We start from the raw sequence: 17,876 nt of genomic DNA, 5'->3' as shown, positions 1-17,876 counted from the left end.
CTCTGTCCAGCTGTTTTATCTACGTCAATGCTGTTTTCTGGGAAATACACACACACACACACACACACACACACACACACACACACTATTGAAGAATTTTAAAAGTTAAGGAAAAATATAGTTTACTTACTTTAAAATATATTTTAATTTCCCTTTGGAAAATAAAACCTGACAAAATTTAATTTGCCAGACTGAAAATACATGTCATTTTAGTTAAGCCAATATTTTAATTAGACCAACAAATTTAACTATGTACATCTGTTCTATATCATATTCATGAATTAGCAATAGCATAACATGTAATTGAATTTTTAACTAATTTAACTTCAGTACACTAATAAAATTCAAGTTAGTTTTCATGGAACCAACATATAATATTATTTAATCACCTAATGATACTCAAATGTCATAGTGAAAATATTCTTGAAAACAAGATGACCAACAAGATTAACATGTTTTTTCCTTACAGTCATTAACTTTCCATGAATGTCAAATGTATTTTTAGGGTTAGATAATTTTATTAACATCTTAAGGAATATTTTTTCAAGATTTTTCCCTACTTTCAAAAGAACATTTAAAAACTGAATTCATTTGACATCATTTTCAACCTAAAGCAGACTAATGTAGCTACTATAAAATACCTACCATTACTCAATAGCCATCATAGGGGGAAAATAAAACATATAGGTGCTCCAGTATTATAAATGTGAAAATAATAAAGCATGATAATAAATTATTGACATGAGATATAAAAGTTCATATGCATAAAGTCTCTGCTTTTTCAATGTAATGAATTTACATTGTGATCACTGTCCATTATGTTGTTAATATCCCTTATATAAACAGTTATATCAAAATATATCTCAAAGCTCAAATATGGAAATGATAAAAGTGGTCAATTTTTAGAGTACTTGTTTCACTAGTGGGCTACATTTTTAATTTACATATGATTTTATATTTTCATAGTCAAATATTTTACATTTAAATATTACATATAATTATGTAAGTATCAATACTGACCCTATGAAGACAACGTTATTGAAATCTTTGTAAAATATCTACTTAAGTTACAGTGAAGAAATAAAGCCTCAGATATTGCTAAATCCAAAGCTTATGCCTTAATGTCTCCACTTGTCCTTCCTAATGAGAACTATAAAACACAACATTTTTCTGGACTTACTTTGTTAACAAGAAGGTCAATATCATAAATAGTAAATATTGGTTTTATTCTCCCTCCCTGTTCTTATTTTCCTATCACCCCTTTATACCCAACTGTTCTCTTCTACCATTTCTTTTCCAATTTTATTTTTGACGTTTTAAATTGTCTATCAGTTTCAAAAAGCAAAAGAAAGGGGTAACAATAGGAATTATCTTCTGCTGAGAATTTTCTCTATGTTCAACACTGAGCTGGATACTTTACATTTGCTTGGTCAGAAAATTCCAACAAAACCCCATTTGGCAAATGTCAAGCAGCTCTTAAATGGCCAACAGAAGACAACAACTCAAAATGACTCAACATTTCTAAATCTCAATTAATATATAAAATATGCTCAACCTTATTAGTCATCAGGAAAATGAAAACTAAAACCACAATGTGATACCACTGCACACACATCAAAATGACTAAAAAAACACAATACTCTGTATTGTCTATGGAGAAACTACAACATTCATACATTGCTGGTGGACATCAAGTTGCTACTATAACTGGAAAATGGTTTAATAGTATTTGCTACAACTGAACATATGCATCTTATATGACATAGTAAATCCACTCCTACAATATACTAAGCAAAAACTTATACATATGCTAATGAAAGACACTCACAAGAATGTTCATAGCAGCACAGAAAAGCGATCAGCAGAAGAAGTATGCATAAGTAAGTTAAGATATATCCATATATAAAGTACTACACAGAAATGAGAATACATGAAGTATAACTACACACAACATAGATTATTCTCACTATATTATTAATCAAAAAAAGCTAGACACACTCACACACACAAAGTATGTGCTGTGTGACCCCATCTATGTAAAACTCTAAAAGAGACACACTATGGTGATAGAAGTCAGAAAAGTGGTTATATAAGAAGAATAGTGATTTTAAAGGGAGAAAAAAAGATTTTGGGGTTCTAATGATGTTATCTTTCTTAATCTGGATGCTAATTATAATACATAGTTGTGTTCAATTTGTAAAAATTTCATAAGTACATTTTTTGTGATCTACATAATTTTCTGTATGAATTTTATAAGTTGCCAAAAAATATATTATACTTAAAGACTCTCTGTTCTCTATGTGATGCTATTTAATTTATGTTCTAAAGAACCAGACAAGTAAAAATAAATATATATTATTATGTTATCACCAAACCTCCTCAAGAATTGGCAAAAATCTAGATAATTAAAAGAATTATGTGTGACAGGTTACTTATCAATTCTATCTTATAAACATTTTAACCAATTTCTTAATTTGGATTTGTTAGAATCTTAGAGGTCTACATTAAAATATCACTGTAACAACACTCATTCATTCATTAACTTACTCACTGAGTCATTCATTCTATGATTATTGACTAACTGCTAGATTTAAGCACTTGAGGGTGTGTTTTTTTTAATATATTTTATTGGTTTTTTTACAGAGAGGAAGAGAGAGGGATAGAGAGTTAGAAACATCGATGAGAGAGAGACATTCATCAGCTGCCTCTTTCACATCCTGGACTGGGGATGTGCCTGCAACCAAGGTACATGCCCTTGACCGGAATTGAACCCGGGACCTTTCAGTCCACAGGCTGATGCTCTATCCACTGAGCTAACCAGTTTCGGCAGCACTTGAGGGTTTTGAGGAAGTTTATAACCCTCTAGTGCTTGAGGAACAAACACAAATGCCTGTCAAGCCCAGGCAGAGATGGCAAACGGGCAGAGGCTGGTGTAAGCGTGCACTGTGCTGTGATGGGGACCATGGAAGGTTGTTCACCACATGCCCCCTATTGAGGAGTGAGGCAGCAGCTACTTAGCCCCAATTGGTTCTTTTCATATCAGTCCAATGGAAATCACCATCTACCATGTGAAACCATAGTTTCAAATGTAGGTTCTATAAAAGAAAGCAAACAGGAAACGCTGTCTGTGACAAACAAAGCACATGTGTGAGCTGGATCAGGCATTTGGTGCTAGTTTATAGCATCTGATCAAACTGGAGACGTGCATGCTTCTGGATCTACATCGATGAGCATCTCATTTGTCCTATAGATGCTCAGCAACTCAAGCATCAGACTCATTCTCTGCTTCTCTGTAGCCTCAGGATTAACAGTTAAAAAAAATCACTTAATTATATATTATGGTTCATTCTTACTAAGAAATACCATGCAGCCATTTAAGTGAATGAGATGAATTATTATACCCTAACATATGCATAGTAATGTCCATGAAATAATACCCATGAGTAAAAGTAATTAAAATAAGAACCTCAGATAGACTATTCACATTTCATTATTTTTACACAAACATGAACGCATTTCAAAAACAAACATCATATTATTAACAAAGGAGTGCATGAAAGCGGTGGGCAAAAGGTGGTATGGGAGCACTTTCATATTTTGTTCCAAAATTTTAAGTAAAAAAAAAATCCTCATAGCAGAGCTCATTGCACCCTAAGGATCCGAGCTGCTTTCATTAGTTACAGGTCTGGCCCAGCTTACGCCTCTCCTGGTCCCTCCTTCCGCAGTGGCCAACTGGGAAGTTGCTCAGCAACACAGCATCACCCGATTTCTCTCTTCACCTTCTCTCACAGGCACCTTGATGGAGAGCAAGGCTTCACACAAACACACACACACACACACACACACACACACACTCTGCAAAAGGAAGCTGTAAGTGAAGTGTGTCAAGCAGTCTGCCTTTCTAAGAGCTTTCATATAATTATCGTTAGACAAAAGCCAGGACAGGAATCCTGTTTCCCTTCCCAGCGGCAGTTCATGCCCCCAGCTTTCACTATTAAGACTGACAGAAGAGGAAAACCTGGGGGAACACTCCCTCTATGTGGAGGCCAGGTTTAAATAACCCGAGGGGTTTTAAAAACCACAAAGATGACAGACTGCAAGATGTGGAGAAAGTGTCATGCTCACTTCCCAGTGCCTGGGGATTATGGCACTGCCTTTTCTATCACCTGCACTGAAAAACTCTCTTTTAATTTGCAGTAAAGAAAGCAGAAAACAAACAAACAAACAAAAAAAACACAGTTTAATAAACGGCTGAGTGCCCAATGGACAAGATATATCATTTCTTTAAAAAATATTGGTTCAGTTTAAGTCTCCTAAGTCTTCTTTACCAACTCAAAAGTTTTTGTCTTCTTTTGTAAAGGGCTACTGATATTTTGTCTTTTTTATTTATTTATTTTTCATTTTTTTATTAAGGTATTATATGTGTACATATCTTACCAATCCCCCCCACTCCCATACATGCCCTCCCTCCCCAGAGTTTTGCGTCCATTGGTTATGCTTATATGCATGCATACAAGTCCTTCAGTTGATCTCTTACTTATCTCTGTCTTTTATTTGATAGCTACTACATTAGTGTAAATACTTTCCTCTTGCACATTAAACATTCAATATATATCTCAATGAATAAAATGTCTCCATTCTCCATGCTTTAAAAAAAGAGAATTGTTGCCTAGTAGTTTCTATTTCCATTGATCATAATTTCCATTATATTTCTAGTAAAAAATACATATAGAACATCTGGTCTGCAGAATAAAAAACTCATAGGCTGAAGCCAAAGAAAATATAAACCTGATTTCATAGGGTGATACATATTACCCTTTAATCACTTATTTGAAATGAGGCTATAAAAATTGTGAACATTTTAAAAACAAAACATTTCTGTATATTATTTTCACATAAATGGATCAGGAAATTACAGACCAGAGTTACCCTTTAAAACAGGTGACTTATGAGATTTATAAAATTTTCTTGGTGCAAATTATAATCTGGATATCTTTGTTAACTATAATAGAAGCACATTTAATATATAAAAATTATCTGAGAGTATAAATATTGCTAAATACTCGATATAAATTTTTATTATATATTTATTCTATTTAAATGGCTAACAGCCACCTCGATTTTTACACAATTATTTAAAAATTATTACCTTTAACATTTTTTAACCTTTTTATAGATCATTATAGCTAAATATACATAAGTAAACATGGACCTAACATAAACCTATTAAAAGAAAAAACTTGGAAATATTTGGAATTTTATAGGTTTAGAAGTCAGGTGTGACAAAAGTTGACATTAAACAAAATTTGTAAAATCAAGATATGAGTTATTTGTTCATGAAAAACAGAGACTATTAAGTGCATGTCATATTAATCAGTGTTGTGAAAAGAAATACTAATATCAGTCATAAAACTCTGATTGGTTACCACCCCATTTATTTTTAGAGAAAGTGGGAGGGAGGGAGAGGGGGAAGGAAAGAGAGAGAGGGAGGGAGGGAAAAAAGGGAGAGAGAGAGAGAGAGAGAGAGAGAGAGAGAGAGAGAGAGAGAGAGAGAGAGAAAGAGGGAAACATAGATGTGAGACAGAAACATTCATTGGTTGCCTCCCTCAAGCAAAGATTTAAACCTGCTACCCAGGTATACCCATGATCCTTTGGTGCACAGGCCAATGCTCTAACCATCTTCAACACTGGCCAGGGCCCTGCTAGGTTATTTTTTAAACCTCCTGTAACTGTTGCTAGTTTTATTGGCTATCCCAATGAAATTTTTACTCTGTACTATAAGAAGAAACTAAGTTTCAATCTACTAAGAAGCAAATATTAAGTACCTTTGAGGAAAATATATTTGATAAAATGTATGTATGATAAATAACATCTATATTTCATTCAATTTTGTATACTTAAGTGTGGTTGTCTAAAGCGGTATTTTCAAAATTTATTGAAAATAAAAGGTTCAAACTCTAAAGAATCTATGGGATAGTTTGAAAAAATATAGGACTCTAAAAGGCAAAAATCCTATTATGTATAAATAGTCTTTTTTTTTTTACCACACATTACAAAATATTTAACTAGTGAATACAGACAACTACAAAATACATCATTTCTAGTATATGAAGTAGAAATGTGAACTGACTTGGTAAGAACATTATTTGGGTATAGCTTCCAACATATTTCAAAGGGATTTTATCCTGGATTGGGGTATATATGAAATCTTATGATTGTATAGCTGATAATATTTCAACTTAAATAGCTGAGCTGCTACTTCCTATACTGGAGGAAACTTGTGTCAAAACCATGACTGAAAATAAAAAAAGTGAATTATTGCTTATCTCTGGTGCCAAGCTCCTTTGCATGAGTAATATATTCAACAGATTTAAAATTTGATTAAAACAGTCTTTAAAATACACTGAGAAAATATACCCTACATTAATTAAATATGGCACTAATTTATAGTTAAATGCTTATGCCCTCAAGCATAATCAAATTTTTCCATGTTTGGTTAGACAAATTCTGGAGTTGGCCCAAGATTAATACCCCTTAATCTTTATGATTGTTGCATGGAGGAATGTAGGATTCTTTTTATTTTTCATTTCATTATATATATATTTTTTAATTTTTATTGTTGAAAGTCTTATGAATGTAGGATTCTTTTAAGAGCCATGAGCAAATTTAGGAAAGAATGATTTCATTTTTTACCCTTCACTTTGTATGGTTGCTTTGAACCCCAAGAAACACCCTCTTAAAACACTAGTACTGCCCTAACCAGTTTGGCTCATAGGATAGAGCATCGGCCTGTGGACTGAAGGGTCCAAGTTTCGATTCCAGTCAAGGGTATGTACCTTGGTTGCGGGCACATCCCCAGTAGGAGGTGTGCAGGAGGCAGCTGATTGATGCTTCTCTCTCATCGATGTTTCTAATTACCTCTCCCTCTCCCTTCCTCTCTTGGTACACACTAGTACCAATCCAATCCTCCTTTCATATGTAAGACAGGTAAAGGATAATGTTGAAGGCAGAATGCTAATGGCATTCAAAGATTCCCTCTCCACATAGAGCTATCCTGTATAATCTTTACCCTATGAGTATGGTAGGCCCTACAAATCCAAAAGGGTGAAAATAACCCTCTAGACTTCAGTACTTTATATGGTAGCTGTATTGTATTTGTTCTTATTAAATTATGTGAAATGACTTCCTCATAGTATATCGGAAAGGCAGATTCTTTTGCTGGCCTTGAAGAAATCTGCTGCCATGTTGTCATAGGGCCACCTCACAAGAACTGCAGGTGGCCTCTAAGAGCAAGAGCAGATCCTGAGTGACACTGAGAAAACAGGGACTTGAATCCTACAACTGCTAGGAACTAAGTTCTCTCAACAACCACAAGAACTTGGACTATGTCTCTGAGGTCCAGAAAGATCACAGCCTTTGAAATACCTTGATTTCAAAGTCATGGAAGCATGGGATAGACTGTTGAATCTCAGAGGGAAGGTTTGGGGGCAGGAAGAGATTAACCAAAGAACTTATATGCATCCAAGAGGCCTGATGCACAAAATTTGTGCAAGAGTAGGCCTTCCCAACCCCAGCTGCTAGCACTGGTTTCCCTCTGGCACCAGAGACCCAGGCTTCCCTGGCAGCCCTGGCTTTGTTCAGAAGGTCATCTGGAAGAATTTCTGGTCTAATTAGCATATTACACTTTTATTATTATAGATATGAATAACCCATGGACACAGACAATAGTGCAGTGAAGGCCTGGGGTGGGGCAGGAGCAGGGTGAAGGGGGGTAAATACAAAGGTGGGGAACATCTGTGATATGTTCAACAAAAAGGATTTTTAAAAAAAATAAATACCTTGATTTCAGCCTTGAGACAGTGGGGTCAGCTAAACAGTGCCTAGAATCCTGACTCTCAGAGACTGTGAGAGTACACATGTGTTGTTTTTGGGTATTTGATTTGCAACATAGAAATCTAATACAAACAGTAACATGATAATATCATTGTGTTAATATCACTGTGTTCTAAGAGAAACTTCAACTGCTAAGTAATAAAAGTAACTTTAATTTTGTAGGAGTTCAAGACTTTTGTCAATTCTGTAGAAATATAAATTTTATACCTGAACCTTTTTTTTTCTTCTCAGCCTTAATATTCAACACATAATTTCTATTTTCTTTCAATGGTGAGTAAATTAGAGGTAGTTGGTTGTACCTTGGTTGTAGTACTTATTGTAGTACTTTTATATTTGCATAGCATTTTACTATTTAAAAGGCACTCTTATGCTAAGTGAAATAAGCCAGGCAGTGAAAGAAAAATACCACATGATCTCACTCATTTATGGATAATAAAGAACATTACAACCTAATGAACAAAAAGATAGATACAGAGGCAGAGAAGCATCAAGCAGACTGTCAAATTATAGCAGGAAGGCTGGGGAGTGTTAGGAGGGGGTAAGAGATCAACCAAAGGACACGTATGCATGCATATAAACCTAACCAATGGACACAGACACTGGCGGGGTAGGGGAGAGAGGCTGGGGGAAGGCCAATGGGGAAAAAAGGAGACATATGTACTATTTGTAATACTTTAAACAATGGAATGAAATGAAAATGAAAATAAGAGGTTCTCTAAGATGTAACACAGGATAGCAACAGACATATATTCTATTCTCTATAAGTTCTCCCAGAAAACCATACGAATCAACTAGAAATGCAAAACCAAAAGGTCGTTGACAATGCCTACAGCAAAACTAGCTATTAAAGATCTCCATGAGCTTCCAGGTACTGCGGATGAACTACTGGGAGCTTTAAAGCATGCAGAGTATTAATATCTTTCAGGGAGAAGAAATCAATTTTGTCAAACCTGAGGGGGGGAAAAAAACTCTCAAATTCCCAATACCTATGCACTGAGAGTGTAGCGTCCCTTCAGAATGACAGCTAGACCTGGAGAGATTTGTGCTGATTTAACCTGTGGGTGATTGCAGTGTCTGTGGGAGAGAGAAAGCCCTGCCAATCCTCCAAATGAACCCGCCCACCCTACTTCCAAGAACAAACTGCAAAACCTTTTCAAGAAAGGGGTAAAGAAGGTGAAGGGAAAAGCAACCTTCAGATAAAAGATGAAGGCATCATAGATACCCTAGCTGCAAGAAGCTAAGTGGTCATATCCTCTTATTGACAAATATCGTTTCTATACCCACTGTGCTAAGAGAACCTTTCAACACTCTACACATTTTTATATCCTCCCCAATATTTCTGTTCCTAACAAGTCCATCACTGGATTAAATAGGTAATATTGCTGCCTTTATTTGGGCATTTTCAGTGATTTCTTAACCTCCTACATTCTAATTACTCACGACTTTACTAAAACTGCCCTCTCTGTAGCATTAATGATGTTGCCTATCACTTTAAAAATGTTTTTTCCTTTTACAAGTGTGCTTCTGAATTTGCACTAAACTGATCTGTCTGCTCAGTCTCTTTACACTGATATTCCCATTCTACTGTCATCTAAATAATGGCACTTTCCAAGTTTCTTTGATAAAGTGAGAGAGGGTGAGACAGAAAGAGAAAGCAAGTGAGAAAAAAAATAAGATGGAGAGAGGGGTGAGGGGGATCCTTCAGGGACCATTAACTCCCAAGGGTTCAATAATGAAATCTATTGTGAGATTTAATCTATTCTGATAACATTCTCTCTTGGCTCTAGGATAAATTTTTTAAACAATTGTACATGGAAATTAAAGAGTTACAACTGACAAATACCAAACATTTTTTTATGTTCTTACAAAACCTACTCAGTCTCCTTAGCTCCCTCTTGCTGTTAAATACTTTGTTTTCCTTCCTCATCAAGAAGTAAAATGGAATTGGTTTGCAGTTCCCTTTCATCAGCAACATCCAACAAAATGTTAGTTACATAAACTCCCCTGCTGAGCAGCTTCTCATATCAGCTCCACGCTTCCTGTCCTTCTGTGACAACACTGTTAAATATCCCCCACGATCCTCTGATTCCTCTCTGCCTTTCATCTCTCTGCTTGAGTCAATTCAAAATGTTACGAATGCCATGCCAATCAAACGCTGCTCAAACTCCTTCGTGGTGGTCATGTTGCCTTTAAAATAAACTACACAATGCCACTGTCTGACATTAAAATCCTCCCCAATTTGTCCTCACTCTGTATCCTGCTGCTTCCGAACCAACTAGACTGATGGCAAACCTATCCCATACGTGCCTGCCTCTAGCTTATTTAATCAAACTATTTTTCTTGCCTATAACAGTTTGTAATTTCTCATTTTCTCAGCTAAAATGTTATCAAGCCTCCAAATGGAGTTCTGGGAATAAATCTCACTGCTCTCATTATCAGATGGCCACAAATTCCTCTTAGGTCACATACAGATTTTTTTTCAAAATGTGTTTTCAATCGTACTTAACACCTATTTCTCATAATTATATGAGAAAAATAGTCAATATCGCACATATGAAGATGAATTACATGAAACCTCACCAGAGAATAATGTTTGTTTGGTTTTAAATTTTAGAGAGAGTAGAAGGGAGGAAGAGAGAGGTAGAGAGAGAGAGACAAATATCATGTGAGAGAGATATCAATTGTTTGCCTCCCACTCATGTCCAAACAGGCCAGAGAACCAACCTCATCCAGGTACATGGCCTTGATTGGAATAAAACCTGAGACCCTTCAGTGCTCAGGCTGAGGCTCTAACCACTGAGCAGAACTGGCCAAAGCTGAACAGTTTTCCATGTAAGGTAACCCACAGTTCGTGTTATGAAACAGGCTAGAATCAAGTAGAAAGCTAGAGACTTTTTAGATTAGAAAGCCATAAAACAGACATGTAAAGTACCAGATCAGAGGAAAAGCAAGAAGATATAACTAGAAATAGAGAGGAATCCTGAAATCCGTGTGTAGATTCTCCCCCAAATCCTTGGCCGACACAGGAACTGCATGTGCAAGCAGACCATGAAAAGCAGTGGCTGGAAAATGGAAAGATTTGTGGCCGCTGATCATCCTACGAGTGCTTTGAGTCCAGCTGAATAAACTGCCTGCTAGAATAAAAGTCAACTTTCTTCAAAAGATAACAGAATCCAAAGCGCAGAATGAGAACATATGATCTATGATGTCCAGTTCACAATAATTAACAGACATGCAAAGAAACAAGAAAATGTGATCCAGAGCCAAGAGAAAATGCAGTCAATGCAAACTTATCGATACTTTAGGTTGACCCACAGTTTAAATTAGCACACTGAGATTTTTAAACAGTTGTTAAAAATATGTTCAATTGCTTAAAGGTAAATATAGGCATTATGCATAAAAACTGGGGGGAACACTTAGTATGAAAATAAAAATATAGAGAAAGTGAAGGTTCTATATTTGAAAGGTACAATATCTGTAAGAACCATTAATGGGGTGGGCTTAAGAGCATATTAGAGATGTCAGAAGAAAGGATTAAAAAACCTGATAGTAAATCAATAGAATTTATCCAGTTTGAAAAACAGAGGGGAAAAAAGACTGAATGAAATTAGACAAAATTTTGGATATACTGTATATATATAAAAGTGTAATATGCTAATTAGACCAGATGTCCTTCCAGACAGCCTTCTGGATGAACCCAGGCTGTAAGGGAAGCCCAGGTCCCAGGTGCCAGAGGGAAACTGCTGCCAGCAGCTAGGGGAAGGAAGGTCTACTCTCACAAATTTCATGCTTTGGGCCTCTAGCATATATATAATCATCATTTTAAACTAGAGGCCTGGTGCATGAAATTTGTGCACAGAAGGAGGGCTGTCCCTCAGCCCAGTCTGCACCCTCTTTAATTTGGGGACCCCTCGGGGGATGTCTGACTGCCAGATTAGGCCTGATCCCTGTGGAGAGGCAGTCGGACATCTCTCTTGCGATGCAGGAGCACTGCCTGCCTAAAGCCCCGAACATGCCCGCCTGCCTAAAGCTCCCAACTGCCCTTCCCTGCCAGCCTGATCTTGACTCCAACTGCCCTCCCCTGCAGGCCAGTTCGCTTCCAACTGCCTTCCCCTGTTGGCCTAATCGCCCCTATCTGCCTCTGCCTAGGCTCCCACCACCATGGCTTTGTCCGGAAGTCTGAAAGATGGCTGATTGACCAGGTCTAATTAGCATTTTACCCTTTTATTAGTGTAGAATAATATTTCTGCCTCATTCCCTCTTTCTCCTCTTCAGGGGAATATATATGAAATCTGAATTTACACCAGGAAGGATTAGAGGACCGTAAACATTTTTAGATGCTGAAAGAAAAAAAATTGTTGCCCCAAAATTTTATATCCAGAGAAAATATTCAAAGATAAAAATAAAATAAAGTCTTTTTCAGATAAGAGAAACTGAGAGGATTTTTTTCCCAATAGATCTCCACTATGTTGACTTTGTATATGTGTATTACATGTGCTTGCATACACATATATATATATATGTATATCCATGTGTATACTCATGTATATATGTATGTACATGCATATGTATTCTTTGTATACTGGTATTTGTTTATGTGTAAATATTCTGACTATCCCTCTTTCCTTCTATATCTCTAGCAAAAATTTCCTATTATATCATCTGCACTGTTTCTTTAAAATAATTTAGTAAATGCACTGTGATGTGTTTATGCATGCTACTTAACTTTAATCTATAACTAGCGGGGGGTTAGTTAACATTTAAAATATGCTAATCAAAAACTAGCCTATAAGGACACTTAACAGATAAAATACTTCAATCAGGGCACTCTCCAGAGGCAGCTTAGAGCAAGTACTTCAGATATTGTTAATTATATGTGCACCTGAGTGTTCACTACTATAAGAAATATCAGAAATAATTTTTCTCTACAGAAATGAATGTTGTTCTTTATATGGGCTGGCTGAAAATACAGGGAGTCCCCAAAAATGTATATATTTAACAGCTGATTGCTCAATTTTTAAAATAAAATGTATTTTAATAAACACTGCCTTTATAATTATTCAAAGTGTGTGTATACATTTTTGGAGATACCCAATATTTATAGTCAGAGCTGCCCTCTCACAATTGGGATATGAGAATCAAGGGTGTCCACCTGCTCATCTAAAGAACAGTATTATGAAGAGCTCTGCTTTATCTGTGTCACATCGTAATGCAGGATTCTGCCTTTTGTCCTAAAGGAAAGTTAATAATCAGATCTTGACATCAGAATATTGTTTAACATGCTTCAGAGTGGAACTGTGATGTAAGGTGTTTAAAATTGTCCCTAAAATAAGTGAGGTTTGAGAGCTTACCCAGTTTGTTAAGATAGCTTTTATTTCAACATATTTTTGTTTACTAACAAGCCTAGTGATAGGGTATGGGGAAAGATATATAGCTCCCACCCACTCATACTTAATGTATCAGTTTGCAATCTCTCCTCACCTAAAATCCCACCTCTCTACCTTACCTGACAAAGGAGTAATTACAGAATCAACACTCCTTGCATGTCCCTTATAAAATACTATATGTAGTAATTGTACTCTTACAAATTTGTTTATATGTAGATGCATATATAAGTCTATAAATATGTTCATTCCAGTTTGGTGGTTACATTAATAAAAAATTATATAAGAACACAATAGAGAGCATAGTTTCATATTAAGAAATAATTTTGTGTGGACAAATTAAGGCGATAAAATTGTTCAGTGAGTGATTCTCATCATTATTGTTATTGATAACAGTGAATGAAATCGCCTTACCTCCATATGGTACCCAACTCTGATGAAGGCACAAAGGGGGTCGAAAGCTCCAGTGCCACAGGCCAGGAGGTGTGTCTTGTTATAGTGATGCAAAACCCGAACATAATTTGCACATTCACTCTAGAGCAGAAAAAAAAGAAGAAAATTATTAGAGGGATAAAAATGTTCACCCCAGGAATTTAAGTCTTCCCTGGCTAGAGGAGGCAAAAAGTGCAGATGAAAAAAAAAAAAGGACAAGGAACAGAGGAAGAAGAAACCTGGGTGATGGATGCACATTTTTGTTAGCAGCGATGTGGGACTTTCACTTAATAATGGGAGTGAATTATTTTCATGAATTCTATTTTTTTTAATTTTTTATTAAATTATTATTTGTGTATATATTTTAACATTGCCCTCCCCCCACATACCCTCCCTCCCCAGAGTTTTGTGTCCATTAGTTGTACTTATATGCATGTATACAAGTCCTTCGGTTGATCTCTTATCTCCCCCAGATCTCCCTACTCTCCCTGGTGTAATTTTACAGTCTGCTTGTTGCTTTACTGTCTTTATATCTATCTTTTGGTTTGTCAGTTTACAATGTTTTTAATTCTAGAATGCACTGAGAAATTCTTAAAAAGCACTGTAGGGAAATTTATTCAAACGTGAAGTTTGAATATGTTCCACTAAGTAATTAAGTTAGCCCCAATGTTGTTATTTTTTGAAAGCATATATAAACAATGAATCAGCATGAAGTCAGAAAACCAATGGTTAGAAAAAGCGTCTTTATTCTTAAGAAAACATATACACACTTTAGAGCATTCACAGAGTTTTAATGTTGGAAAAACAAATCATATCTTCAAACATTAATTTACATAAAGCACTGTCATAGAGAATCTCCAAGTAAACAGATAGAAAGTTAGCCAATAAAAATAACATTTTAAAGTGATGACAATAAGAGTACCATTGGGGGATCAGGAAACTTTTCTACAAAGGATCAAATAGTATACATATTTAATTCAATGGTGATCTGATCTTGGCCACTTACATTGTGGTTGCAACTACTTATCTATGCAGTTACAGCATGAAAGCAACCATAGCCAATACACAAATGAGTGTGGATGCCTATCTATATATTATATATAAAAAGCCAGTGACTAGAACGCCATAAGGACCAGAACAACCAGTTGCTATGAAGCCCAGTGTGGTTAGCGAACCTGCCCAATGGGGGGTGGGGCCAGCCAGCCAACCTCCCCCCAGACAGCTCCACCCCTGATTTCCCCAGACACACCAATCGTGGGTGGGACGGGCCAGCCAATCTCCCCTGGCCCCTCCCCTGTCTGCTGACCTCCATTAGGCTCCCCCATCCCTTTTAGGGGTGGGGTCAACCAGCCCACTATCCATAGCTCCTCCTCACAGTTGGCCTACCCCTGATCACGCCCCAATCAGGGCAGTCCAGCCAACCAACCTCCTGCCAGACCTCACCCATGCACAAATTTGTGCACTGGGCCTCTAGTGTTCTAATAAAACTTTATTGATGGCAGGCCACATTTGGCCCAAGAACTCCAGTTTGCCTCACTGGTAATCAATTGGAAGCTTTTTGGGGACAAAATGTTTATTTTTACACATCTTTGTATTCTCCAGTTAATCAAACACAGTATGTACCATATTTTTCGGACCATAAGACGCACTTTTTTTCCCCCAGAAGTGGGGGGAAAAAGTCCCTGTGTCTTATGGTCCAAATATAGCCTACACATATACTTTAAAAAAAAGTTTTTTTACTTGCCCGGCTCTGTGTGGTCTCTGTGTGCTTGCCCGGCTCTAAAATGGTTCTAAATGCTGCTGTTTACTTTACAGGGTTGATTACATGTGTTTATGACTGTGATGTTGGGTTTTAATGCACATAAAATATTTTAGGACACTATTTGTTTCAGAATCTTTTTTTCTTCATTTCCCTTCTCTAAAAACTGGTGCTTCTTATGGTCCGGAGCGTCTTATGGTCCGAAAAATACGGTAATATATATTATGCTTAACAAAGTTTTAATACACAATCATTAGGAGAGTTTTATGATCAATAAGCTGAATGGAAAAATACTTAAAATAGCTTCAAACCAATTTGGCTAAATTAATTCTAGCAAACACCTTGTAGGCAAATTAGGTATTGTTACTTCATTTAAAACAAAATATGAGAGAAATACTAAACCTTTAAATGATAAATATTATTTTGACATTGATACATGCAATAAGGCAATAATCAGTAGAAATAATCTTTTATGAGGACAGATTGTGGCTTAAAGGCTCTGATAAAATACTGTTAGGATAAAAAGCCAGCAGAACCACCTCACCATAAATGATTCAAGTTATAGCAGTACTAAACTGATTACTCAGGGCACATATTTATTTCTTCAATTTCCCACTCATGCAGCATTTTATTCCATAGAGTGGAATAATGTGTTTTCCCCCAGGCATGGAGAAAATATTATAGTCTCATTTCTATATATAAAAGCCTAAGCGACTGTTACAGCCCAAGGACCAGAACAACTGGTAGACCAGTCACTATCACTATAATGCACACTGACCACAAGGGGGCAAACACTCAATACAGGAGCTACCCACTGGTGGTCAGTGCGCCCCCAAAGCCAACCTCCTGCAGCTGGCCAACCTCCCCTGGTCCCTCCCCCAGGCTGGCAGGCCCCAATTGGCCTGGCCCCAATTAGCCTGGCCTAGATTAGGACTAGGTGAGACAGCCCTAATCGGCCCTGATTGATGGCCATGCCTAGGGATCCCACCCATGCCCAAGTTCATGCACTGGGCCTCTAGTATTGCTATAGTGCCTGCTCTTCATCTGTTGAAACACTAACACATCTTGACTGAGCCAATTAGCCCACATTTTGGCTCAGCCAAACTTAGATTGACATATAGCCTTAGAATGTGCTCACTTCCTCAGCATCACACAGAGGACCAAGGCAGCAGGAATGTCTTGACTCATTCCTTGGCTGGGACCCAGTTACTGCAGAGAATCAAGTTGGCATAATGTGTGTGAGTCTTTTACATGGTGCGTTGCTTTCTTCCTGAAAAACAGGATAAGCTAAGTTTCAAAAGAGATGTGCATGCCTTTTTCCAAAGATGTGCGTGGTGTCATTGGCCAGCTACCCTGAGCAGGTGAAGGTCACTCCTTCACTGATGTGTTAATGTGCTCATAACTCTGACAGGGATGGTGCTGCTGTCACGCTTTCTCACGCACACCCTGCAGAGAAGCTGTGGGGAAGTGGAATGCTGGATCTGTAAGCAGAAGAGACCCTTTAACAATGTGTAGAATGTGTAAGGCATATTTACTGCTTTTGCATTCTTTCTTCAAACTATTTTTTTCTCCTTTTGTTCTGCATGTTTCTAATTTGCTGAACAAAGGGAAATAAAATCTCACAGAGTGTGCTTAGATTTTCCTCAAATTAAAACATTACCTACAATTTTTCCCCCCCAAATACATAGGAAATTAACATTAGCATAAGGAATTTATAAATCTGAGTAAATTAAAACACAATAAAATAAAATAAAAACTAAGTTTGAGATGGCACTTCAACTCCTTTTATTCTAATTCTACATTGAAATTAATTTTTAAATATTGTATGTACATATCTAATCTAATAAAAGAGTAACATGCAAATTAACCATCACTCTGCTACTCCCACTAGTCAATTAGGCACATGTATGCAAATTAACCCAACCAAGATGGCTGCAGCCACAGAGCAAGCAGGAACCTTGGGTTTCCTGATAATGGAGGAAGCCAATCTTCTAGCACATCCTGGCCAGCCAAGGCCTCCACTCAAGGCTACAAAGTTTCAACTATAGAAGATAAATAAATCCCAGATACCAGGGCCTCCACTTGGGTTGCCAAGGGCAAGGCTGGCCTGCAAACTACCACAGGCCCCTGGCCCAGGCCGCCCCATGCCCTAAGAGAACCCCCATCCTGATCTGGGACACCCTTCAGCATAAACCAGCTGGCCTCCACCCATGCACCAGGCCTCTATCCTATCTAATAAAAGAGTAATATGCAAATTGACCATCCTCTAACACACAAGATGGCTGCCACAAGATGGCCAGCAGAGGGCAGTTAGAAGGGATCAGGCCTACAAGGGAGGGCAATTGGGGGCGATCAAGCCTGCAGGGGAGGGCAGTTGGGGGAGGACCAGGCCTTCAGGGGAGAGCAGT

The 17,876-nt window shown here is 37.1% G+C and overlaps 1 protein-coding gene across 1 annotated transcript in view; it reads right to left on the bottom strand.

Annotated features, from left to right (window-relative positions):
* SEMA3E (semaphorin 3E) overlaps nt 1-17,876 on the bottom strand; it is a 211,306-nt gene that overhangs the window by 63,143 nt on the left and 130,287 nt on the right. Inside the window, exon 4 of the mRNA XM_036429568.2 lies at nt 13,692-13,811. Coding sequence (XP_036285461.2) covers nt 13,692-13,811 — 120 coding nt within the window. The remainder of the gene's footprint in view (nt 1-13,691; nt 13,812-17,876) is intronic.

This window comes from Pipistrellus kuhlii, unplaced genomic scaffold (genome assembly GCF_014108245.1).
Source record: "Pipistrellus kuhlii isolate mPipKuh1 unplaced genomic scaffold, mPipKuh1.p scaffold_m20_p_10, whole genome shotgun sequence".
Classification (NCBI taxonomy): domain Eukaryota; kingdom Metazoa; phylum Chordata; class Mammalia; order Chiroptera; family Vespertilionidae; genus Pipistrellus; species Pipistrellus kuhlii.
The sequence above is the reverse complement of the archived record's forward strand: the minus strand, read 5'-3'. Positions and strand labels throughout refer to the sequence as shown.